The sequence below is a fragment of the Macrosteles quadrilineatus genome, unplaced genomic scaffold (genome assembly GCF_028750875.1).
Source record: "Macrosteles quadrilineatus isolate MER2022 unplaced genomic scaffold, UCM_ALF_1.0 Scaffold_3__2_contigs__length_128488019, whole genome shotgun sequence".
NCBI classification, from domain to species: domain Eukaryota; kingdom Metazoa; phylum Arthropoda; class Insecta; order Hemiptera; family Cicadellidae; genus Macrosteles; species Macrosteles quadrilineatus.
In genome coordinates this window covers 41,640,970-41,668,491 of record NW_026542596.1, presented here as the reverse complement: position 1 = coordinate 41,668,491, position 27,522 = coordinate 41,640,970, and the positions used below count along the sequence as shown (strand labels likewise).

The 27,522-nt window shown below is 34.4% G+C and overlaps 1 protein-coding gene across 1 annotated transcript; it reads left to right on the top strand.

Moving 5' to 3' along the window:
* Positions 1 to 4,319: 4,319 nt before the first annotated feature.
* Positions 4,320 to 25,562, top strand: LOC128989141 (uncharacterized protein K02A2.6-like). Its single transcript, XM_054411009.1, has 3 exons — positions 4,320 to 4,606; positions 5,989 to 6,900; positions 25,358 to 25,562. Exons 1-3 carry the CDS (start codon positions 4,320 to 4,322, stop codon positions 25,560 to 25,562), a joined length of 1,404 nt encoding a protein of 467 aa, XP_054266984.1.
* Positions 25,563 to 27,522: the final 1,960 nt, after the last annotated feature.

The window sequence follows — 27,522 nt, the reverse complement described above, 5'->3', positions numbered from 1 at the left end:
ACGTAAATAAACGGATCAAATAAATCGTAAACGCAATAATATGTAACTAGTGTACATGTTGCTCGAATTCGAGCAATTGCAAAGTATTAAAGGAGTTATTTCAAAACGAATAACAATGAATATTTACAATGAGTTTAAAAGAGTCAACTCAAATATTACCGTTGTATAACTAAAACCGAACGAAAAGCCGTTTAGGGGTAGTGTTCCATCTCTTGTTTACAGTTGCAGACGATCTATTCTGGTTTTCAACCTGACTTAAAAATTGAACTGATTAGTAATCTGCTCACATTTCACCTTTAAAACTGTTACTGTATAGTGTGAAAGTTGGTCAACCATTGGAAGCACTTTTTAGGAGTAAATCAAAGGCTTAGGGGTCAACCTTTTGAAGCCCTAATCGAAATATCCTTTTTAATTACCATTTTGCTCTGCGTAAGTTCTTAAGCTTTAAAATGACACCTCAATCGTAGCAATCGGCGAAGTAGGTCGGGTGAAAATGGACTGTTACAGCTTTTTGAATTAGGAAGATAGATAATGTTATACAAGACAATGATATATTGCATGCTTTATACTGGATATTACAAGACAATGATTAACCGAAGAACCGTTGATTTCCGGGGGTAGATGTCTGGGGGTAGATGTCCGGGGGTAGATGTCTGGGGGTATATGTCTGGGGGTATATGTCCGGGGGTAGATGTCCGGGGGTAGATATCCGGGGGTAAATGTCCGGGGGTGGATTTCTGGGGGTAGATGTCCGGGGGTAGATTTCCGTGCTATGGCAAATCACTTTATAATCAAACAATTACATGTTGATTATTTAATAATATATTGGGGGTAAATTTCCAGTCGCGGGCAGTTTCTCGACCGTGTACAGGCCCCGCCCCTCGTGACGTAAAAATGACGTAGGCGTTTTTTCATGGGGGTAAATATCCGGGGGTAGAAATCCGCTACCCCATTAGGGGTCGTGAAAATCCCCCTTCAAAATCCCTGAACATAATATTCTTGTCGTAAATATCATAGTAAAATTACATTGCAGGACTTAATATAATTTAGTCTATTACATCCAATGCTTCCTTCTTTGTTATCAATATAAGTTGTACTTTGTATATATGAACCTAATTTGTGTGATCATTATGATTGTAAGATATATTTTATTCATAATCTATTATTTTGTGACGTATTTGAATATTTGTCATTTTTCAGAGTGAGAAACTATAACTTAACTAATAACTCATTTACTTGACCATTTGTTACATGAGACATTTTGTTTTGGATACATTTGTAAACCAATATATTCCTATTACTATTTGAACTCTCGAAAGTACAATTGTTCCTCTGTAGAAGCTAAACAAATCAATAAAACTTGCCAGAAGATATTTAAGATGTTAGCCAAGGACTATAACTCCGCATCTACAGACAGGCAATTAAAGATCATGCATTTCTTTAACTTTTCGTCGTGTATAGTAATACCCCCGCCACAGCAAACCTGCCGTCTAAGCGAATTTCCATTTGGCTAAATTGATTTTCAATCGATCTATTTAAATAACATTGGGTTTAACGAGTAGGTACCTAGGTTTGCTGCTACAAGGAAACTAATAAAGTGTGTATTTTAAGTAAAATAATTATTGCTTAGTAGAAAATGAATACATTTGCCAAGTTTGATCAAAAGATATCCATAAACAAGCAAACTACAACATTTTACAATATTCTCCATAAAAATAACATGGGAATTTTAAATTTACAATTTTTTTAGTTTTCTCCGTAACCAATAACCGTACAAAAACACTTTCATATAATGAATTGTTTGTTTTTTAAGCTCTGAAGGTTTAGAGAAAAATCGGGAAATTTTGTGTTTTGAGGGTCAAAAGTGAGAAAAACCAATTTTTCCCCATAAAACCCCCCATAAAACCCTGTCCCCATGGTCCGATCATGCTGGATCGCGAACTCATTCAAGTTTATCCCGCCTTACACCTTCAAACCAAATTTCATCAAAATCGGATAAAAATTACTCAAGTTATCGTGTTCACGGACATATATATATATATAAATATATATATAAATATATATATATATATATATATAAATCTATATATATATATATATATACATATTTGAACGAATGGTGTTTTTGGCCTCTGGGGACATCAAAATGAAAAAGTAAATCGGTCCCGGGCCTAAGTCTTACCATGAGACCTACGGTAATAGCTACTTCCCTATAGGGAAATTCGCTAAAAGGGTCAGTGATTAATAATACAAATTGCAAGAATATAAACGTTTCGTGATAAGAAAGAAAATATAAATTTAGTTTTAAACAATATATGTTTAGGACCTTCTTTTTAAATTAATCATGTAACATCTATCAGTATTACACAAAATTAAAGAATTGTTTATGTTAAATGTTATGTTTTGTTTTACATTTCAAATATTATAGCTTGTGTTGCTAATAGAATTGTAAGCAATCCTATTTATTCATTACCAAACTGTAAAAGTGTTGTTTAATCAGTATCAATTTTTATTACCTTAAACTCAGGCCAAGTACTCACCCTTGCTAACGCAATAGGTTGTTCAGGTAATATGGAAATTTCCGAAAATGATTTAACTACGAGTATCAACAATAGAATCCTTTAAAGGAAAATTAAATTGTTTTATGTGAATAAAAAGTAGTTCAGATCCAAACCGGACTGATTTGAGATCCAATTCGTTTGAATCCATCAGCTGTGTGTTCCTGTTTTGGGATTGGTCAGTTAAACAATCGAAGTAACTGTGTTGTTATTCATATGTGTTTGAAAACATATGGTGTTAGAATATTATTTGTTTAGTTTTTGTTGGTAAACATTCTGAATCGGGTTTATTGTAAAAAGCTACCTAATAAAGTATTTGTCTTATTAAAACTATATTTTAATTTAACTTGCGATAACACTACATGGTGGCAGCGGGCTTTTTATTGTTTTAGCAATATACATTACATGAAGATGAAAAGTTTTAGTGTTCCTACCCCAGAACATTTTGATTTTAAAGGAGAAAACTGGTCTAAATGGAAAACCCGTTTCTTGCGCTTTCATGCGGTATCTGGGCTCACCAATGAAGACGAACCATATCAGGTAAACACCTTACTATATATGATGGGCGAAAAGGCCGAAAGCATATTTGAATAATTTAATTTGACATCTGAAGAATGTAAAAGTTTGAAAACTGTTTTAAAAAAATTTGATACATATTTCGGTCCTTCTAAAAATGTAATCTTTGAGAGGTACATGTTTCATACTAGGGTTCAACATGAGGAAGAGCGTGTTGAGAGTTTGATTCATGATCTTCATGAGATGGCTTCTAGATGCGATTTTCCTGCTTCTTATAAAGATGAGGCTATACGAGATCAACTTGTTGTAGCGATTAGAGACAAAAGTTTATCTGAAAAACTACAAATGAATGCAGATCTAACCCTTAATTCTGCTGTCTCAAATGTTAAGCAAGCCGAATCGGTTAAAATGCAACAATCATTGATGAGGTCCGGGTCTTCTGAACATGCACTAACTGCAGATAAAGTCACTTCAAGGACTTGGGGCACTAAATTTGCTCAGAAACCTCCAGTTGATTCCAAAGCGTCCAGTACCAAGTACTATAATCAATGCCAGTGGTGTGGTAACGCTCAACATGAACGACCAAAATGTCCTGCCCGGAATATTTTCTGTCGAAACTGTAACAGGAAGGGCCATTTTGCTAAATGTTGCCGGTTCAAAAATGTCAAGGAAATAAATTCAAACCCTCTTCAAGATGAAGTTATTAAGAGTGACAAATTTGTGGGGTCTGTTAATCCTCAAAAGAATCCTAAAGCAAAATGGTCTGCTGAAGTTAAACTAAATGGAGTATGTATTCAATCTAAGATAGACACTGGAGCTGACGTTTGTGTCTTGCCCCAATCACTCTATAAGTTGAAATTATTTATGTACCCACTAAATTCAAGTAACAAAGCTTTAATTGGGCCTTACGGATCTGTCCTTAATATCTTAGGCGTATTCGAGGGTACAATCCAGTACAAGAATCAATATTGTAAGTCTCAGTTTTATGTAATATCTGGTGCTGATAGAACCCTTTTGAGCAATGAAGTTAGTGAAAAATTGGGTCTAGTTAAAAGGATGTTTCGAGTCAACTCAACTGGCTCATTTGATCCTTTTACATCATACCCTAAACTTTTCAGCGGTCTTGGTGATACACAAGCTCATTATAATATAAAATTAAAGCCAAACGCTGAACCGTACTCTCTCAAAGTTCCAAGGCGTGTTCCCCTACCCTATAAAGATGCTGTAAAAAAAGAACTAGATGCAATGTTGGATAAAGGTGTTATCGTGAGAGTAGACACTCCGACTGACTGGTGTTCACCTCTTGTCATTGTCCCTAAAAAGGACAATTCAATAAGACTTTGCGTAGATTTTACTAAACTTAATGAGAGTGTTAAACGAGAACTATATCCTGTGCCCTCTGTAGACTACAGTCTGGGACAATTAGATGGTGCTAAGGTGTTCTCGAAACTAGATGCTAACTCGGGTTATTGGCAAATACCCATAACAGAAGAAGCTTCATATTTGACTACTTTCATCACACCTTTCGGAAGGTTCAGATTTTTACGACTTCCTTTCGGGATTTCCACTGGTTCAGAAGTATTCCAGCGTCAAATGACTGAATCACTTGAAGGCCTTCAAGGTGTTGTTTGCCATTTCGATGACATAACTATACAGGGTGTTTTTTTTAAAACTTGCATCTTTATTTATGTAAAAACCGCAATAGATAGAAATATGCAGTTTGCGGGAATCATCTATTGACGTAGGGGGACCAATTGTTTTGAATTCAACGTTACATTCACATTCCCCCCCTTTCCCCCCCTGCCCCCAACTTAATTTTTTTAAATAGCAAGGTACCCCTTGTGACATATCAAATAAAAGAGCATGAAAAAAGAAAATGTTTGATGAAAAAAAATTGAAAATCGGTTCATAAATTTGTGAGATATTCCCCCCCTCACCCCCCCGGAACTTAATTTTTTTTAATAGCAAAGTACGCCTTGTGATATATCAAATGAAAGAGCATGAAAAAAGAAAATTTTTGGTGAAAAAAAATTAAAATCGGCTCATGAATTTGTGAGATAATCACCCCCCTTTTCCCCTACCCATAACTTGTTTTTTAATAGCAAGGTACCCGCCCTTGTGACATATCAAATGAAAAATAAATTTCACCAAACATTTTCTTTTTTCATGCTCTTTCTTTTGATATGTCACAAGGGGTACTTTGCTATTAAAAAAAATAAGTTCCGGGGGGGTGAGGGGGGGAATATCTCACAAATTTATGAACCGATTTTCAATTTTTTTTCATCAAACATTTTCTTTTTTCATGCTCTTTTATTTGATATGTCACAAGGGGTACCTTGCTATTTAAAAAAATTAAGTTGGGGGCAGGGGGGTAAAGGGGGGGAATGTGAATGTAACGTTGAATTCAAAACAATTGGTCCCCCTACGTCAATAGATGATTCCCGCAAACTGCATATTTCTATCTATTGCGGTTTTTACATAAATAAAGATGCAAGTTTTTAAAAAAACACCCTGTATACGGGAAAGATATGGAAGAACATGACAAAAATTTACATCGTGTTTTGTGTAGGCTCCAGGAAAAGGGCTGGACACTTAATAGATCAAAATGTGTGTTCCGGCATGACAGTATCAATTTACTAGGCCACCTTGTAACTAAAAATGGTATTAAGCCAGATCCCTCTCGTGTTGACGCCATCCAAAAACTCAAGACGCCAACTAACATTAAAGAACTAAGGAGAATTCTAGGTGTTGTCAATTACGTAGCCAAGTTTATTCGTAATTTGTCGACCATAGTTCATCCACTACATGCTTTACTGCAAAGAAATACAGAATTTGTTTGGGGGCCTGATCAAGACCAAGCTTTGGAAAAGATTAAACTGTCATTGATGTCCGAACCGTGTCTCGCTTTATACAGCATTTCTAAAGAAACCTTCCTCTCAGCGGATTCCTCGTCATATGGTATTGGAGTTGCACTACTTCAGCTTCAAGAAGATGGAACTAAACGTCCGGTGGCCTATGCTTCGAGAAGTTTGTCATCAGCCGAACGTAATTGGGCTCAAATAGAAAAAGAAGCTCTAGCGATTGCTTGGGGGTGTGAACGGTTTGAACACCTCATTTTAGGGTTGCATTTGCATATTGAGACAGACCATAAGCCCTTGCTCTCCATATTCAAGATAAAAGACTTGGACAATATTACTCCCAGGCTTCAGAGAATACGACTCCGACTGATGAGATATACGTATGACATTACCTACACGCCCGGTAAACAGTTGATTTTGGCTGATGCACTGTCTCGAGACACAGAGAACTCTGAAGAGGAATGGGAACTTACAGAGGAAATCCTTGCTTATATACAAAACATTGACACTACTCTACCATCAGTTTCGGATGAAAGGTTGCGAGAAATAAATCAAGAAACTATGAAAGATGAAACTCTAAAACATGTGTCACAGTATAGTGTGAGAGGTTGGCCAGGAAAATCTAAGATTCCAGAGGATGTATTGCCCTACTGGTATCATAGAGAAGATATAAGTGAGCAAAATGGTATACTTCTCTTTGGAAGTCGTATTATAATACCAAATTCTCTAAGAGCTAATGTACTAAGAAGTATTCATGAAGGACATCAAGGCATAACAAAATGTAGATCTTTTGCAAAATTGACTGTGTGGTGGCCTCGTCTTTCTCAACAAATCAAAGAACTAGTAGAAAATTGCAAGACATGTGCAGAAAATCGCGCTACGAGAGCAGAGCCGCTGATACCAACCCCTTATCCGGATAGACCTTGGCAAATAGTGGGTGCCGATTTGCTGAAGTGCAAAGGTCACTGGTATCTCTTAATCTCAGACTATTATTCCAGGTTTATGGAGATTGCTAGACTAAAGGACTTAAAAATGGGCACTATTGTGACATATACACATACTTGGGAATAACGAATAGAAATTCTATCGAATAGCACTATTCATTAGTTTTTTTGGCTAACTTCTATTTTATTCAATTGTTTTTAAATTAACTAACTAATAACTTCTATCAGTTACTTTTTACGGGACTAACTAATAACTTCTAACTAGTTAGAATTTTCAACTAACTTTCCCAATTATGCGGAAGCATCTCAAATACTGGTTATTTATTTCACGTGATCAGTGAGGGTTGCGTGCGGCCGTGAGAGGTCAATGCCCTTGTAGACAAACAACGCGGGGGGTGGGGAAAGAGAAAGTCAAAGTCCAGTTGCTTTGGAATGCAGTGGGCCTGTGGAAGGGTAGTGACGGCCATTATCAACACCCCAAGCACTGATGGGTGGGAAGGGGAAATGTTTGTTTGGTGATTGATATATCATCTCAAGTGTCAAAACATTGTCTTTAGTTGATGTTCATTATCTGACAAGTTTTATGTCGTTTGTTTATGTTGTAGTAATGTAAAATGTGACAATGTTTGATTAAAACACAAGTACCAGGGGGACCGATCTTGCTCAAGGTGTTTGATTTGTTCAAGAGGTAAAAAAATAGATCTTATAAGCCTACAAAAATTTTCAGTCTTACTACGATCAATTAAGTAGTAAAGTCAATTCGTTTTTGTTAGACATCCACTTGTCCTCAATTTAGTCTACAAAACTTTTTAATTTGGACAATCAATCTATAAAATGTCCACAATAAGCTTCAATCAATATAAAACTCATGATACATAACATCTGTTATCTGACGACCGTTACTGCATTAAGTCACTGGGATCGTGGAACGTTGCAACTATAATTACGGGATGGTGTAATAACGCATCAATTCGTGCGGTGCATCGTCGAAAAATACAAATCTCCTTGGCCTTTCCTTTACATTTTTAGTTCAATGTCAGTGTATATTGTTTTGCAGTAAAACACTTAATGTTTTTGAACAGTCGTAATTATCCCTTTGGTTAGTAAGACATCATACAATGCAAATGTATTATACAAGCAATTTTCAATAGCATTGAAATTGGAGGAAATCGTAGGAGCCATTTTTAAATCATATCTTGCGCAATATTATAGTAAATATATATTAGTAACCAAGATGTGACATTAAAAAATACTTTAAAACAACTGCCCAACGAACAACTAATTTCTACTAAAACTAACTTTATTTTATATCAGTTAGTTTTTCAACTAACTAATAACTTATATCAGTTACTTTTTAAATTAACTAACTTTTAACTTCTATCAGTTACTTTTTACGGGACTAACTTATAACTTCTAACTAGTTAGAATTTTTGACTAACTTTCCCAACTATGCATATACAAAGTCCATCTTCGCACGTCATGGTGTACCTGAGACAGTGAGAGCAGACTGTGGTTCTCAATTTGACTGCTGTCAATTCAAACAACTTGGTCGTGATTATGGATTTAAATTGATTACATCAAGCCCAAAATTTCCACAAAGCAACGGCTTTATAGAAGCGCAAGTAAAAAAACTTTAAGTACCACTTAGAAAAAAGTGATGATCCCTACAAAATGCTACTTATGTTAAGAGCAACCCCTCTGGAAAATGGGAAAAGTCCAGCGGAATTACTTTTCGGGAGAAGGATCCGCACTTATGTTCCGATAATGTCTGATCAACTAATACCCTATCTGGTAGACACTGAAAAGTTAAGGGAAAAGGAAGAAGCAAGAATTGATCGTCAAAAGATTTATTTTGACAAAAGACATAGAGCCACAGAATTGCCTACTCTACCTGATGGAGCTCAAGTCCATATAAAGGACAGGAATCAAGAAGGAACTATATTAAACAAACATCCTGCACCTCGATCCTATATAATTCAAACGCAAGATGGTTGTTTGCGGAGGAACAGAAGATCACTGCAAAGATTTAGCACTACTATGCCTTCTGATCAACCAGCACTGCAGACCAGTCCCTCAGAAAACCTGAGAAGATCAGAACCATCGCAGACAAATCCTTTAGCGAATCTAAGAAGATCAACAAGACAATTCAAACCTACCCGGAGGTTCGATCTTTAAAGGGGAGATGTGTTGTTATTCATATGTGTTTGAAAACATATGGTGTTAGAATATTATTTGTTTAGTTTTTGTTGGTAAACATTCTGAATCGGGTTTATTGTAAAAAGCTACCTAATAAAGTATTTGTCTTATTGAGCGGAGCGAGCGAAGTGAGCGAAGCTCTTATACGTCGACTTTTATGCATTTCGTAATACGCAAACTCCTCCTAGACGACTGAATCAATCATTTTCAAATTTTGGATGGTGATAAAGACCATATCGGTGAGTGCCAACATCTATATGGCGTTAAAATTAACCCTCAGGAATCCGCCCCACTGGGTCACAAAGTTTCAATGTAATCCTTATGGAAGCAGTATTTGACACATAAACAAAGACATATGATCAGCTGTTGAATTTTAAATGCAGTAGATAAAGAAATAGTTGATAGCATTATTCCACAGATATTAGAACAGAAACGGTATGGATCATAAATATAATCAAATGACGACACTAGCTTGAGGTCCGTGACGTAGGAAGTGCTAAAAAGGAAGGACTAAAGGTGAGCAGTCTGGAATGTGGAAACTATTTATGACGATGATTTAGGTATATGCATTCATAAAATTCCATTGGAAGGGAGGAAAACGGGTCCGCGACGTAGGAAGTGGTGAAGGAAGTACTAAAGGTGAGCGGTCTGGAGTGTGGAAACTGTTTATGGCGATTAGATTTAGGTATCTGCATTCCAAAAGTTATAAGGGAAGGGAGGAAAACAGGTCCGCGACGTAGGAAGTGATGAAGGATGTAGTCAAGGCAAGCTGTCCGGAGTGTGGGAACTGCTTATGACAATTATATTAAGGTATTTGCAATCCTGTGATACTATGGGAAGGGAGGGAAACAGGTCCGCGACGTAGGAAGTGGTGAAAGAAGTAGTAAAGGCGAGCAGTCCGGAGTGTGGGAACTGTTTATGACGATTAGATTAAGGTATCTGCAATCATAAAATGCTATGGGAAGGGAGGAAAACGGGTCCGCGACGTAGGAAGTGATGAAGGAAGTAGTAAAGGCGAGCTGTCCGGAATGTGGGAACTGTTTATGACGATTAGATTAAGATATCTGCAATCATAAAATGCTTTGGGATTTTAGGAAAACAGGTCCACGATAAAAAATGGTGAAGAAAGTAGTCAAGGCAAGCTGTCCGGAGTGTGGGAACTGTTTATGACGATTAGATCAAGGTATCTGCAATCCTAAAATGCTATGGGAAGGGAGGAAAACGGGTCCACGACGTAGGAAGTGGTGAAGGAAGTAGTAAAGGCGTGCAGTCCGGAGTGTGGGAACTGTTTATGACGATTATATTAAGGTATCTGCAATCCTAAAATGCTATGGGAAGGGAGGAAAACGGGTCCGCGACGTAGGAAGTGATGAAGGAAGTAGTAAATGCGAGCTGTCTGGAGTGTGGGAACTGTTTATGACGATTTGATTAAGATATCTGCAATCATAAAATGTTGTGGGAAGTTAGGAAAAAAGGTCCACGAAGTAGGAAGTGGTGAAGGAAGTAGTAAAGGCGTGCAGTCCGGAGTGTGGGAACGGTTTATGACGATTATATTAAGGTATCTGCAATCCTAAAATGCAAAGGGAAGGGAGGTAAGCAGGTCCGTGACGTAGGAAGTGGTGAAGGAAGTAGTAAATGCGAGCAGTCTGGAGTGTGGGAACAGTTTATGACAATTAGATTAAGGAATATGCAATCCTAAAATGCTATGGGAAGGGAGAGAAAAGGTCCGACACGTATGAAGTGGTGAAGGCAGTAGTCAAGGTGAGCTGTCCGGAGTGTGGGATCTGTTTATAACGATTAGATTAAAGTATCTACAATCTTAAAATTCTATGGGAAGAGAGGGAAACAGGAAAAGTGTGGAGTGTGGGAACTGGAAACCGTTTGTAGTAGTTAGATTAATGTATCTGCAATGCTGAAATTCTATGAGAAGGGATGGAAGCATCCTCAAAATGGTGAAAGAAGTAGTAAAGGCTAGCAGTGCTGAGTGTGGGGAAGGTTTGTGGCAATTAGATTAACGTATCTACAATACTAAATTGCTATGGGAAGTGATGAAAACAGGTCCACGATGTAGGAAATGGCTTAGAAAGTAGTAAAGTATGAGCATTGTGTGAAAACCATCTGTGGCAGTTATATTGATGTATCTTTCATCCGAAAATGCTATGAGAAGGGAAGGAAACAAGTCTATGACGTAGGAAATGGTGAAGGAAGTACCGGTAGTAAGGCTTGCAGTGCAGAGTGTGGGAACTGTCTTTGGCAATTAGGCCTACATTAATGTATCTGCAATCCTAAAATGCTATGGGAAGAGAGAGAAATAGGTCTACGACGTAGGGGGTGGTGAAGGAAGTAGTAAAGGTGAGCGTGTTGAGTTTGGGAATGGATTAATGTATCTGCGATGCTAAAACGCTATGGGAAGAGACTGTAGACTGTAGGTTAAAATAATTACGAAGCACGAATCTATACATATTTCGATACATGCAATCGTTTACAATAGAAATTTACAACTGAGTTGACAACATCTGATTTTTACTCCATAGAGTATAAAAACTATTGTACTTCCTAAAGAGTAAAAATGCTACTTTAGACCCGCAACGCATGCATTAAAAACGACTGGTATTACTGCAGTATGACCATAGACAAAAAGAATTAAATAATTTTTAAAATAATTAATAATTAAAAAAAAAATTTAATTCTTTTTGTCTATGGTATGACCAAAACAATATAATATAAACCCTTGATGACTCCGCTCAATTTTGTGGATGCCTCTGCGAACGCCACCTAGTTAAAACTATATTTTAATTTAACTTGCGATAACACTACAGTAACATCAACACAGAGATCACAAACATGTACATTGTTGAGTTTGTTCATGAATCTGTATAATCGTGATGGGGAAGTTAATGTAGCTGATAACAATGTACAGAACGCATTAGTACAGACGGTCCACCTCATAAAGCCACTCTCTGCAAACTTTGATTGATTGTAAACGGTTGTTGCAATTAAGTGTTATTGGAATAACTAACAAATAGATAGTCATATTTGTGTATGAATGTTTCAAATATTATCAAATAGCCTGCAAAAAAAGAATACTTCTACAAGCTCAAGCGTTACCGTAAATATTTTTTTTAAATTAAATTCTGATCCGATCCAGGATGGTGAAAGTATAAAAGTTTATTTTTAGTCTGCGTTGACGGTATGGTTTATATGAAACATTATAACACATTACAGAAATCATCCATGAAATCCTTCAACACGTATCCTAAATAACATTGCAAGATAAAATTTAGAACACTCTGTAATATAAAAGAAAATTTAGTACGAGATCCTTGTATCTCTGACGAAGTTCTCTGTTGAAAACATGGATCAAAAGTCAATTGGTTTGACCTGATTCAGATCCATAAAAACTAGAATCAAATCACTCACAAGGCCCAGAAGACTTGGACAAAACAAATCTTGATATTCTGAGCTATGTCAACTGGGAAACGTGCCGCAGATTATTTAGGTTAAAAAAACTTTATCTTCAAACTGGACTTAGTCTTTATTAATCAATTTATGTATTCAAAAGATGAAGGAAACACAAAGAAACATGATATTGTATATGCTGTCGATATTGATTAGTTTTTCTGTAAGATATTCTATGAACCACTGAGTTACTTAACAGTATTAAAGATAAAAATCGTGCATTAGTTCAATACAAACAACCAACAGTATCAAAGTAATGTTTAAGTAGTTTTATTATGGAGTTCTGAAAACAGCGTTTGTTTTATGTACAAAGAAATAAAATCTTGCCGTTAGCGCTGCGTTACATTCGCAAAGGCTGTTAAGTTAAGCGGATAACAATGTAACTAACTGTCAAAAACATAATTTGTATCTGGTATGCAATTTCCATATAGTCGGGATCATGAGTGAACGTAAGTATGCATAATCTTGTGTTTGTTTATTGCATTACTAATTATTCTTTCAAATTGAATCGTTCGATTAATCTAACTTTTTAATCATCTAACCTGTTTATTTTTTATCACAAAGAACATTGAGCTTAAGTTGGTTCTAGATTTAAAATGGATCGTATTATGAATACTAGAGGCCCCAGTGGTCGAAAAATCTACTCTGTATATGTAATATCTATGTAATGTACAGACTTCTCTTTTTTCACCTCACGCTATAATTGGAATTTCTTCAATTTGTTGTGATTTTCTGTTTATATTTCGTTGTTGTTATGTCACCATCATGGCAATGCATAAGGGCCCATATTAGTTTTTTTGAAATTTTAAATTTATTATTGTGCTTATATTTTTAGCCTATTTTAATTTATAAAGGGATTCTGCACGGGAAAATATCTTTCAAACGGTATGCCCAGATTTTCCCTACGATGCACAGGAGCTGAGAAAAAAGGTTGAAACATGCTTGCCTATTAATAAATAGAAGATGTGATACTACATCGTCAATTTGTTATAAACAAGGTTTTTATTCTGTGTAACGTAAGTTATTGGTGTTTGCTCAGAGCTGATAGCCTAACCTTATAAGTAACCTATCGATGTGGTAGTAAATAATCTTATCATATGCAGCACCTTAATACAATGTGGTAAGCTAATGCTTGTTGAATATAGTATGTTTACACAACCCAAAATGTTTTTAAAGAGTGTTTTGACTATATCTATATATATTTTATTTTACTATGAAATTTCGGGAATTGTTTTTTATGAAAATAAATATTACTGAAATCTATATATAAAGCCAAAAGTACCCATGCACTTTTGAGAAAACTAAAAGGCACACCCCCATAAACCATATACTTAAAATGTTCGTGATGATGAGAAACCTTGCGCAAAACTATCCATTATTTCATAAAATGCCCTTTAAGGTCGTAATTGCTTTCTAAAGGGAACTTTCCATATACCTAATGTTAAAAATACCTCAGCTGTACTTATTTGTATGTTATTCACTTATGAAGTCAAACGGGTTGAAGCCCGTGGTAACAGCTAGTTAGTATAATGCCAAAACATTACAAACTTTAATAAATTGTCTATTCATCTATTTACCCCAGTTAAATACTAAAAAATAAATAGTTATCATAATTGTAATATTGCATTATATTAATATTTTACCTCTTTTGGCTACTAAGGTTTTAACCAATTAATTGCTGAAATTAATTGTCATACAGTGATTTATTTGCACAACAAAGATAATGATTGCATATTTTATTTTTATTTTTTGCATGCAATAATTTAAATATCACCAAAAAGTTTTGTATTTCTCGTATTGATAAACTTGTATAAACATCGAGGAAATTAAAATGTTTAGTTGTATTTAAAATAATTGTTCGAAATAATTTGCGCAACTGTGGTCCAATGATTCATGGTGGAAGAGCATTACCAAGTTTTACGGAAGCTTTAAAAATGATTTGTATATATTCTGATCCCTAATCAGTTGCTAAGTACGAGTAAGGCTACTATTAAAATCCAAACCTACGCTGAAATTATAGAATACACTTTAACCAATCATGTACACAAGTACACTTATACAACAATAGTGGCAGAAAGTTGGCAAGTAGTTGTTCTACTAAAGACCGCGTGGTTACCGTGGTCACTATACTTACTGAAAACTGCTTAAGACAAGCGCTCTGCTTGCACAAACTTGTAACCATGAAACCACAGTTGGGGAAATATGTTGGTTAATGGCGTAATGGTATTTAAAATACTTACTTTTGAATTGAAGTGATTTTATGAATAATGAATTATCTTTATTATCCTACGCGTTTTGAGTACAATGACTGTTTTTAGAACGATTCTTGATAGAGTTTGGAAAAGAGTCTTCGGCAGAGACAGGTTCAAATCCCGGCATGTCCGCAAAAATGTGAGGAGGAATTTCCACTACATTTCCTTGAAAGATATTTAAGTGTCTTTCATGCAAAATGCCAATATGTCACTGGCATAGACATGAGTACAACAAAACGTACAACAAAAAATAAACTACACGTATGATACTATTGCGAATATTTTTTTGTTATATTTTAAAGTTTGTCTAGCCTAGAAAAATCCATTATACAAGTTAATAGCGTTCTTTCCTCTAATACAAGTATTCGTAGTACCTTTAATATCTAAGAGCAAAATCAATGATTATAGTCCTCCACATTCGTTCAAACTTCTTAAAAATTCAGTAACTAAAAGGAATGCAATCCTGTGAGTGCTTAGAAAATACATTTTTTTTTCTAGGTCATGGCCCGGAATTGTTTTCCACATTACTTCACGATAAGCCTAAAGTGAGTCGGGACATTAACACTTCTATCAATTCCATTACATTGGGATTGACAGGTTTTGAACTCGGGACCTCAAGGACCAAATGCCCACGAAATACTATTACTGTCGTACAAAATAACAGTCCTGAAACCTGAATCGTCCCTTAAAATCATTTTACACTGATACAATAGTTTCGCTTTGCCCTTCCAACCATTTTAAAGTACTTTAAAACTATTTAATTCCCACTATACAACAATTTGACATTCAAAAACTTGTTAAATTGGACCTAACATTGTGTGTGATTATTTCATAGAGTATGTAATTGAAGTTGATGATGTACCAATGTTGATTTGATGGAGCATTCGTGTACAGTTTGGCCATAGTACTGATGTTATGCATATGAGTACACGACAATCTGAAACTGTCAAGTAAATACAACAATCAGTGGAGTGGCTAGGTGAATTAGATTAAAACAGGTGTTATTAGAAAGCTTTTTACAATTATAGCGCAATAGCATAATATTAAACACATTCGTTTATAGATTGATCAATCTAATAGTTGACCAATCTAATTATAAACAACTAGCTGCTTTAAACTGGCTTTGCACCCAGTGAAATCAGCTGATTAGCGAGCTGGGATGATCCATTCCCGCTCTAGAGTTTACATGAGCTATTTTGCGTACTGATAATAGATGTGGTAATGTGTTCATGTCCATGCAGTGGTAGGAAATTAGAGTGACTATAGTTTACTACACTAAACTGGTTAGTTATCATTTCAGTTTATTAAACGTACATAAAAAGTTGATTGTTAAAAAGAATTGATTGATACTGCATCACAAAACGTCGCGTCGGTCGTTGACTTAACTGAATTTAGATTATTTTAATTTCTAAGACTTACATTGGAAATTTTATATACATTTACTGGCATTGTGAATGTAGCCATAGTTAAACCCATTACTTACAATCCACACGTAGATTTTATGTTTACACTATAGATCGTTATGACCATTCAAAGGTGGAACAAAACAAAATGTTGTTTTAATCTGGACGCCATGCCGAGCAAAGTTTGTTAAAGTATTGACAAGATTTCTTGTTGTCGCTCGCAAATTACGCTGTAAGAAGATTACCAGCAGTGCTTAGCTGATTGGTTTAGTAAAATCTAATTTAGCGGCTTTTCTTAATCTTTCCATTTTTATGTAATGTCGTTTATGTTAACAAAACACTGCTCTTTTTTAGGGTATGTTATTTACTATGATCACTGTACCCTTTGGTAAATTAAATTAGTAAAGGGGAGGGGGGAGAAAGGAAAGATTTCTTAAACAATATTCTAACTTATGAGGCCTGTGCATGGAACTGATAAATTCCCATAAAGCAGCGGCCTCTAAGTGATAATAAATTTTGGTTTCACGATCACTGCACGTTATAACACATTATGTGAGCTACGTTATGTTCGGTATATCATTGTGTCATTAAATAACAAAATGTATCAATATAACCACCGTTTATATTTGATGTTATTAAACATATAACATGTAACATGTATGCTAATGTTCTTAACAATACCGATTTAAAATTATAGAAAATGATGACAGAGCTTACTAATAAAGCCTATTCTTATCCCTGATGGTTATAGAAAGCTGATAACTTGGGTTAGTAAATAAATGAATGTAGATATATTTATATAAACAGTTTCCAATTAAATATGTAGATAACGTAACCGATAGTAACTGTTAATATGTTGATGGACACATTCTGTAAAAAAAAGATTAAAGGTAAAAGTTTTAAATATAAACAAGGGGGAGGATTTCGATTTAAAAAATCAACTAAGCATGACTTAACTGTACAAAAATTAAACACCTAAAAGTATTACTCTATTCACAAAACTTTAGGGTGCGGTTTTAGGGGAAGAAATCTATCCCCTCTACTTCACTCTATATTTAAAATAATAGATCAACAGCTGAGGTAGCAAGTTAATAGAAACAAAAAGTTATTTTATTCAACCCGTTAATCAGCTGCAACATACATTAAACAAAAACGTGGTGGGGAAACTTCACCTCAAACCACCCAAATTTTGTGAACGGACTAAAAGGAATACATAGTCAGAATATAATAATGGTTGTCAGTTTATTTTGGAATGCTCAATAAATTATTTAGCACATAAATCATAATAGAAAAACAGTGTTTTACCAATTATATAGTTTTGGTATTTTTATGATTTATACTTTAGACACTTACGAAACCTAAAAACGGATGTATATTGTCAATAGATTTAGCGTTGAGATAGACATTCATAAAATAGTTTTCATTAGCATCACGATAATAAAACTAATGCTAAAGATATACTTTTACCTGTATAACATGTAATATAGGAACGGAATGGCCAAGAAAATTATGGAAACTTAAGTCTTTGTTATCAGTAAGTAAGTACTTACTCCTTTGGCTATGAACACCTAGGTGGGTGTTGGTCTTTCCAAACATGTGTCTCCAGTATCCTATGTCTTCTGCCAGCTCCAGGTCTGCTCCCATTCTCTTTAGGTCCCTTGTAGCCTCGTCAATCCATCGCATCCTTGGTATTCCCAATGGTCTCCTGTCCTCCGTAGTAAATAAGTAGGATGATGAAAAGTGGTACATCATGTTCCTCAATCAAGTAACCATATTCCCAATACAACAAGCACTCTATAATAAGTTATCTTTCCATTTTCACAAAACGAAAATTTTAATCATGATATTTTTTAATTACAGCATTGCAGGAATATTTTTATCTATTTACAGCATTTAATTTTTAGACCTCATAAATTTACCACTCATTCCATAAAGTATAGCCTGAGTTAGGATAGCGTTAATAATTAATCAAATTTTAATATTTATTCCTAAATATCTAGAGAGATTAGTAAAACCTCGATCTATATTACAGACAGGGGAGGAATACCTGTCGCGATTGTAACCCTCACCACAGAATCCAATATCACCTCACGCGCACCCTATTTCTTATTCTTTGAACGTCAATAAGGTTTAATAAAGCTGTGCAGTGCATATTTTTACCACGAGAATCAAAATTACTATATAAAAGGATGGGAAAATTTAAAATATATCACGTAACACGGTTTACGTTCCAGAGGGACTGGTTTTATTTAGAACAATTTGAAAGGCCTTTGAATTTTTAGTTTATATTTTTGATTAAATCACTAAAGACACGAGCAAAAAAATATTTGAGAAAATGAGCTTTTTCACAAATGAGAACTATTTATATAAATTAGTTCCAGTAACTCAAATCGAGATGGAAAGGCGTCAAACTCTTCTCTCTATTACACAAACAATTTTCCAAAACACATCCACAGTTTTATGTCTTTACTGATAATTGGTCATATTAACAGCCATTTATGACACGATTGCAACATTAGCAAAGAACATCATATTCAAATGATATCTGAAAACTTTCTTTCAGTAAATTTCATGTAGAAATATAATTATTACTATTTAAGCACAAGTGTACGCAAAACTTTGCACCCTTTTGTTCTCAAAATGAATGAGGAATTCATTAAAATATTCATTAAAGTATTCATTAAAGCTTCATCCATTTACGTATTAGTGAATAAGTCTATAAATTATCGTATAGAATTGATGTAAATGTATAACTTGATACCATGTATGGAAAATAAGTTTACAATATTCACTTTAAACTATTTGTTCTTTGTTTTAACAGAGTTTGTTGTTTGTACTATCAGTGGTAATAAGCGCGGATTTACTTATGTCCAAAACCACATGGAGGTGTTGATGTCGATTCAGAAGTTAATTCATGAACTATACTTTTTGAAATATTTAATGAATTTCCCCTTACATTGATTATGTATTTAAAGTTAAGCAGTAGAAGCTCTCCATACAGCAATCCACACAGAATTTTATCAAGAACCACTTCCATAAATTATTTACCATCGTAAAATTACTAAAATTGAAAAAAAACTTAAATTTGTTTACTTTAAATTTTGTCTTCACAAACCAATTTTGAACCTCTGGGAGAGAACCAAGGATTTAAACTTGTTTACAATGTGATTCTTTAAACTGCTAAGATTATTTACTTATTTCTCAACAGCATAGCCACTTTACATCGAAAAATTACATTAGTTATTCTACAGCTAGCTATACTGTAATTACATTGGTTATCCTACACCTAGCTATACTGTAATTTCATTGCTTATTCTACAGCTAGCTATACTGGTATTACATTAGTTATCCTACAGCTAGCTATACTGTAATTACATCGGTTATCCTACACCCAGCTATACTATAATTACATTGGTTATCCTACAGCTAGCTGTACTGTAATTACATTGGTTATCATAGAGCTAGCTATATTGTAATTACATTGGTTATCCTACACCCAGCTATACTGTAATTACATTGGTTACCCTACAGCTAGCTATACTGTAATTACAATAAAAAATACTAAATAATGATAAACTAATAAAATATTTTGACAATTGCCTAATGTATTGTGACGTCAATGCAAAGATGAATTGGTTCTAAAACGATACAGTGAATGGTTCACATTAAGTTCAACAACAAATATAAATAGTGTACATAATATGAGAACAAAGAGACTTTAAAAGAGCGTGCAACATCACAACGAGAAAAAAACGATGATGAATTGTAAAATATACAAAAGAAAAATTAATAATGATACAATGACGATGACTAACTATTGTTGATAGAGTTTCACATATTTTCTAAAGCTTGGTATTTAAGCATGTTTTTAAATTTTAACGAAGGATTGCAATTCTTACATTGTGTACAAGTATTCCAATAATTAAATTACCAGAAGCTTAACATTGAAACTTTGGAATCACGGTTAAGAAACAATACTCTTCATACAAGTATCACAATCAGTTAGAATTTCAAGACGAAGGATGCACTGTTTCGCAACGCTTGAGAAACATACAAACAGACGTAGCTCAGATTTTACATGTAAAGCCAGGTATTGATTTAATATGTAAAGCCAAGGTTTGCATCATGCAAACCTTACAATGACCAAGGTCATGAAAATATACCCGTGGCTTGTACATCCCAGCACGCTATGTTGCGGTTTATTCTCGACGAAATACTGGCAGGAAAATACTGGGTTACCGTAATATTTATGCTGGTTTTAGGATCGTTATTATGTTCGTAAAAAATTAAGTATCGTTTACTTCCCTTGTAAATTACTTTTTCACCTTACTGCTGTAAAACAGCCGGTTTAAATAAATGCGTGGTGGGTATAAAGTAACTTCTTTACTCCCTAGGGAGTAAAAAGCCTTCTGAGTCCCTAGGGAGTAAAAATTAGCTGTTGTAATCTTCGATTGTAAGCAATCTCAACTCTCAAGTACCGTATCGAAATTATTTATCGATACATTTAATTGGTAACATTTCATTGGTCCATGAAAAGTATTTTCGCATTGTAACATAGTTTTCTAAAATAATGGTGTAATATGACGAAAAATATAGTTCACCTTTACGAGAAATCAAGTTTAACGAACGAGGCGAAGCCGAGGCCGGAAAATGAGCGAGGCTACTTTCTTCTACGAGGTCGATTTTTCTGGTTGGACGTGAGTCACTTCACGATGGAATGATGGAAATTATACTCTTTAAATTTCCTTCTCTAAATTATACTCTCTGGAAATTCCTCTTTCCATTTCTCTTGGTAAAGGACACTTTGAGTAACGCCAACTGATCAAATTTTTTAGTGAATAATTCATTTCTAGATTGAACTAAGAAATAGCCTCTTAAACTCGGATTGACAAAGTGAAGTATGTGTTTTTCCATTATTGTTTTTGAACTATTTGATTAAATTTGAATGAAGGTTGGTGGTTATGGATACCAAGTATTATTAACCTAGATGCAAGTTGTCAATTAGCTTGTAATTGATAATTCCACATAACAAAAGGTTCACATTGTAACGTCAAAAGACCAGTCTTTGATTGTTTTCCAGAAATGAAAAAAAGTTTTAACGGCATGGCAATGAAAAATATATTGATACATTATTTTTAGTGATCTTGTAGATTAGATAATTAGACTTAGCATAGCATGAGATTAAGATTTAATATAGATCAAGATCAAATTGTTTTAGATGTGTATCTATAGGTAACTCAAAGAACAGTTACACCATACATTAATTAAAATATACAGTTTTTTTATAATAATTTTATTTTTTGGTGTGATTGACTGAGCCAAAGAAGAATTCATAAATTAAATGGGCAAAGGTAAAATTAAAGCGTATCTAAAGATAAAGTTCGTTAACCTAAATAGTTTTCCACAAGTTTCCCATTTGACAGAGCTCAGAATATCAAGATTTGTTTCGTCCAAGTCTTCTGGGCTTCGTGAGTGATTTGATTCTAGTGTTTATGGATCTCAATCAGGTCAAACCAATCGACTTTTGATCCATGCTTTCAACACAGATCTTCGTCAGAGAAACTACATTTTCCTTTATATTACAAAATATTCTACATTTTATTTTGCAACGTTATTGAGGATACGTGTTGAAGATTTCTTTGCAGACAATGATTTCTGAAATCATGTGTTTGATACAATCTATACCATCGTCATTGAGTAAAAATAAACGTTTTATATTACCATTACGTTTATTATCTTCAGATCAGATGTAGATATGCTTAAGGAACTGTTATGTTGGTAACACATTAGTATTTTGGTGAATGTAAAATATTTTACATGGTATAAACTTAAAAAAATAATAAGACAATATAGGATCAACTTGTGTAATCATTGGGGTTTAATTAGTCTAATTGTAGGATGTTTTTATACTGAAGGATATCTCTTTTATATAAAGGCCTAGATTAGTTTCTATAGCCTTAAAAAAATTATTTTAATAATACTTAAGAAAAGTTGGATGACATATAGCTTAATTGATAGAATAAAAACAAATGTATCAATAATGTGCCTTCAATCCTCTTGAACGCCACTTCGCCATTCAGGGCCCAATTTACCAATTTACCTAATCTTCGCAATTAAACTTTATTAGTATCATGATACACAGGTCTAGATGGATAAATAACATAATGGTATTCGGAGTAAATATAGTAAAAATAATATGAAAATATTTAGAACGGGTTAGTCTAGTAGAAACGATAGTAGAAACGTTTTAGTTTGTGAATTTCTGGGTTTCATACCCGTCAAACATCAGTTGCCTCAACTATACGATAAGCAATAAAATTGTGAATGTCTAATCCTAACAGTAGGCATATGTAACACTTTAACACTTTTAACACTTTTCTTTGAAATAGCGACCATAAAAGTAGGTATTTTAAGCCAAGTATGAATGGAGATGAGTGTATGATGAGTGGCGCGATCTTGTAGTCTTGTTAGTGACTAAGGCCGACATATTCCTTAGACAATTAATAGCCCATACAGCTAATGACGACTAAGGGACCTACAGTTTATAGTGGAATCCGAACCACATTTTTTCCTTGGTATATACGAATTGGTCTAATTATCAGGGTAGTACTGCGGATAGTAGTAGTACTCACCCGTACGGACGTTAATCCACACCAGGGAGTATCGCATCCACTGACCATGCCTAATATCCACAATTCGTGACCTCCTAGTAGCTGGATTACAGGACAGCGCCACCCGTCCCAGTGTTCCGAGCAAGAGCCTGACTCCCTAGAATGCGAAGAGAGGTCGATTGGGCGATATATTTGTCGATGAAACGGTGGGTTTGCAGAATATGTATTATAAAACATATTTCATTAACATAGATAAAGTCCATCACTGGTCAAATTATTTGGCAGGTGCATTAACACCTGTTGAGATCCATTAACTAATAATTATAGTTGTAGAATTTGTTAGCTTATCAGCTTATGTTGGCTTATGGTTTGTAAAACTAGCAACACAATCCTTACTGTACTCACACGGCTTTTTCTAAAATAATGGCAATTTACACAAAGCAGGGGATAAGGAGACTATATTTTTTTTATCTATTTGATGGTAATTTATTACTATAAACGTGACTGTGTACAACTTTTGTGTGATAACGCTGTCCTATCATTTCAGTCATCGTTCATTGGCATCAAACTTTAATTAGCTTTTAATTACATAATATTTAGCAAACAACCTAGTTACAGGTTGATTTGCTTAGCAAGAAACAGTTAAGTTATCTACGTACTCTTCTGTAATAAAATCATTTGCCTGTTAAGAGAATTTTTACTGTGAAATAAAAACATAACTCCTTTCCTAATCTACTGACTTAATGAAAAAGTTTTTACTAAATTAGATTCCCTAAGTTATAACTTGTTGTTTTGAATATAATTAATCAAACAAGCCAATGTCAAAATATTAAATCTTTTTGTAAGAGCTGTCGTGTGAAATTCTCCTTACATAAAGGCGAAAGCCTACCTTCTAGCTAAGGGTTCCTGCTTTTAACTGAGTGGCCAGAATTAAAAACTCTCAAAGAAAGATAGAATCCTTTATGTAATACCGAACGATCTATTAAAATGACAATGAAAAGGTAATTGTATAGCAAATAGTTCACTAATGTATCACGTAATACTGTATCATTATGCTGAATACCAAAATGACTAACATTATTTGATAGACCTAGGGAGCAAAAGTCAAGTTTAGTTTATAAATTCAGTAAATACTGAGGTATTTATAAAAACCTACACATTTAAATTACTAATATTGTTTTCTATAACGAGAATTCCTTAGTAAGTACTATAATACAACAAGGCTGCTAATAGGCAAAACTCAATTAAAACCATCAAACGTTTGTTTATTTTATTGAACGATAAGCAAATACACGAAAACCCGACACATTTGATAACTCTGCAATCAATGAAGTTCATTTTGAATGATAGCATCGATAAAAGGATTATAGTGTCTACTTCTTTTAATCCATGATGATAGTCCATCATACCTTAATCGTTTCTAGCTAAAAAATCCAACTGTACCAGGAATTCCTTCCTACACACTCTTAATGAACGTGTTAAGCGTAATTCTACAGCTGTGAGACAAATACCAAATTTGGAGTGTTGATTGCGTATTACCTTAGTACGTTTTCCAAAGAAAAAAAGTTATTTTCCTAGGGGAAATATTAATTTGTTTTCCATAAAAGTGGACCTACAGATTCACCTTATCACTATTATGATCCTGTGACATAACTTTCATCAAAACAAACGGGGGAGCCGTGAGGCATTGTTACTAAGATCAGCTGTTTCTTTGGCCAAGATCCTTTGCTAGAAAACACAATTAACAAGGGCAGCTGATCAAACCATTGACAAGTTTATATTTTTCTCAGGATCGGTCTAGCAGCCTACCGATTCTAGATGAGCAATGTATCCACTGAAGTACCCCGCTATAAATGGTTTAAGTCGGGATTATATAAAAAAGTGTAGGTAGCTGTTAAAACCTAACCAAAAAGCAATGTCTAACTTTCTGGCCAGAAATTAAAAAATAATTAGTACAAAATGAGCCTAAACGTTTAACATAAAAATTATTTTGCTGAAAACGTACATTTTGACCGATGCAGTGAATTGTGAGACAGCATTATTTAAAGTGAATCACTTCCACTAGTAAAACTAGCCCAACAATTATGAATATAGCCATTTGTGGTTGTAAGGGCTTAACCCAGTGTCATTTGGACAACGCCTCGCACTTTCATCTCTCAACTAACCACACTGCAGAAGTCAGATAATGGATGACACTAAAATCATGTTCAACATAAATCATTTAATGAATATCATCCGTTATCGGCCAGGTTGATTTAGGATATTTATTTTATTTTCATCGTATCTAAAAAAAGTATTTTACCAGTCACCATACATGTTTTCGGAATAACCTTCCCCCCCAATACAATTCGACCCAAATGCAACGTGGGGTGGGGGGAAGCTAACGGGAAGCTAACGGATTTAATGCTGCAAATGTAAATATCCAATGCGGTAAACAAAACAGTCGGATGTTAATCAGAGTAATTTGTTTGGGGTTTTCCTCAACACAGCAGGGATGGGGGTAGGTCGGGAGTTGGAAGGATCGATGTAAGTTCTGCTGTAAACCTTCCATCTCCCCCAGTTGTGACGTCACGTTGTCATGGCAACCGACCAGTCAATGGAAAGTGGCGACACGTGCGACCTTGAGAGTCCTTCACCCAGTTGCAGCTCCTCCCCCAACCAACCCCAACACTCACTCAACCCCCAAACCACCACCCGGCAACCACCAACCCTTTCCAACCATCATTCCCGTTGACGCAAACCCGTCGCATGCAACCTGGGAATAACAGTTCTCCACGCTTACAGTTACACTCTCACATGCATAAAACGTTGGATATTTTCCATTTTTAGCGAATTTCCCTATAGGGAAGTAGCTATTACCGTAGGTGGCATGGTAAAACCTAGGCCCGGGACCGATTTACTTTTTCATTTTGATGTCCCCAGAGGCCAAAAACACCATTCGTTCAAATTTTTATTTATGTATATATATATAGATTTATATATATATATGTGTCCGTGAACGCGATAACTTGAGTAATTTTTGTCCGATTTTGATGAAATTTGGTTTAAAGGTGTAAGGCGACATAAACTTGAATGAGTTCGCGAACCAGCATGATCGGACCATGGGAACGGGGTTTCCCGGTGGGTTTTAATGGGTAAAAATTGGTTTTTCTCATTTTTGACCCCCAAAACAAAAAAATCCCAATTTATCTCTAGACCATATTAAAGAGCTTAAAAAAACAAATAATTTAGTATATCAAACTGTTTTTGTACGGTTATTGGTAACGGAGAAAATTCAAAAAATTGTAAATTAAAAATTCCCATGTTATTCTTATGGAGAATATTGAAAACGATGTAGTTTGTTTGTTTATGGATATATTGATATATTTAGATCAAACTGGGAACATTTATTTATTTTATACTAAGCTATTAATATTTTACTAAAACACACTTTATTAGTTTTAGTTTCCTTGTGGCAGCAAACCTAGGTACTCGTTAAACCTAAATAGATTCAATTGAAAATCATTCAGAGAAATGGAAATTCGCTTAGTCGGCAGGTTTGCTGCGGCGGGGGTATTCTTACCTAAGGAAAAATTCATTTATCCTTTAGTTTTTAATGAAAGAGCTATTTAAATAACGATAGCACATTTAGGAATTTATTTGAATGCACTTTAAATAAATAGATGTTTGCATGACTCTCATTTCACAAAATATTTGCTAACGTAAATTATAGAGATTGACCGACTGAGTTCTTACAATTCGATTAAACTACTATAACAAGGGTGCAATTACAATTAGTTTTTTGAGCAACAGAACACTTTAAAAAACATGAAGTCAGCGTGAATCTTCAGAATGTGATCTTTGTAACATTTGCTTTTGAAAAGAAAGAAAACCAATATCTCTCCACATATAATAATGTATCTCCACTAATTGATTTTCCCTTTTTGCATCTAAATAAATAAATTTATTAAGTGTATTATTAATGTATTAGTGTTACACTTGTTAAATGTACCGCACACAGTTTACTATTATATTAAAAGACTATGTCATCACAATGTTTGTGGTTGTTTTTATTTATGTGCCATATTATTTGCTGGTTATGTCTTTTGCATGTTATGCCTGCTATTCACTTTCATTCTGATTTCTTGCACGTATTTTAGTAGCCTATACCTAATTTGCTATGTTTATGTATGTCATACACTTGAAATGATCCAGCCTATGTAATGTATTTTTGTTTTCTTTAATACTGGTTATGTCTTTTGCATGTCATGCCTGCTTTCTAATTTATTCTTATTATTGCTCATATTTATTACCTAATTATGTCATGTTTATAAAGTGATTTTATCCTTTTTAATGTGTATTCGAATGTAAAAATGGTGTTACCATTGAAAGAATAAATAATTAAATAAATTTTAAAGAAATAATGCAATACAGTTAGAAAAAAATTAACCTATTTGATTTTTAGCTTCAACTGAATACACATACTTCGAATTTATTCTTGAAATATGTTCCCAATGTATCTTCTTAAAAATCCGTTGATCAACCAATAAAAAACACCAAACAAATCAAATTAATAATTTTTTAGCAAATAATATAGTAATTTGATTGAGAAGCAGTTTTTCTTGTATGAAAGACTTGATGAATGGACAAACTTAAGTTGGACCCGTAACCACCAAGTAAAGGTACAAGTATTATTTATCTGAAAACCATTTAGATTAAAGCCCCGGGAACTTTGAAGTCTTGCGT

Coding starts and splice junctions, on each gene's coding strand:
- LOC128989141 (XM_054411009.1), top strand. CDS start 4,320: ATGTTGGATAAAGGTGTTATCGTGAGAGTAGACACTCCGACTGACTGG. Junction 4,607..5,988: donor TTCATCACACCTTTCGGAAG/GTTCAGATTTTT, acceptor CGCTTTATACAG/CATTTCTAAAGAAACCTTCC. Junction 6,901..25,357: donor CTGAAGTGCAAAGGTCACTG/GTATCTCTTAAT, acceptor CATCTCCCCCAG/TTGTGACGTCACGTTGTCAT.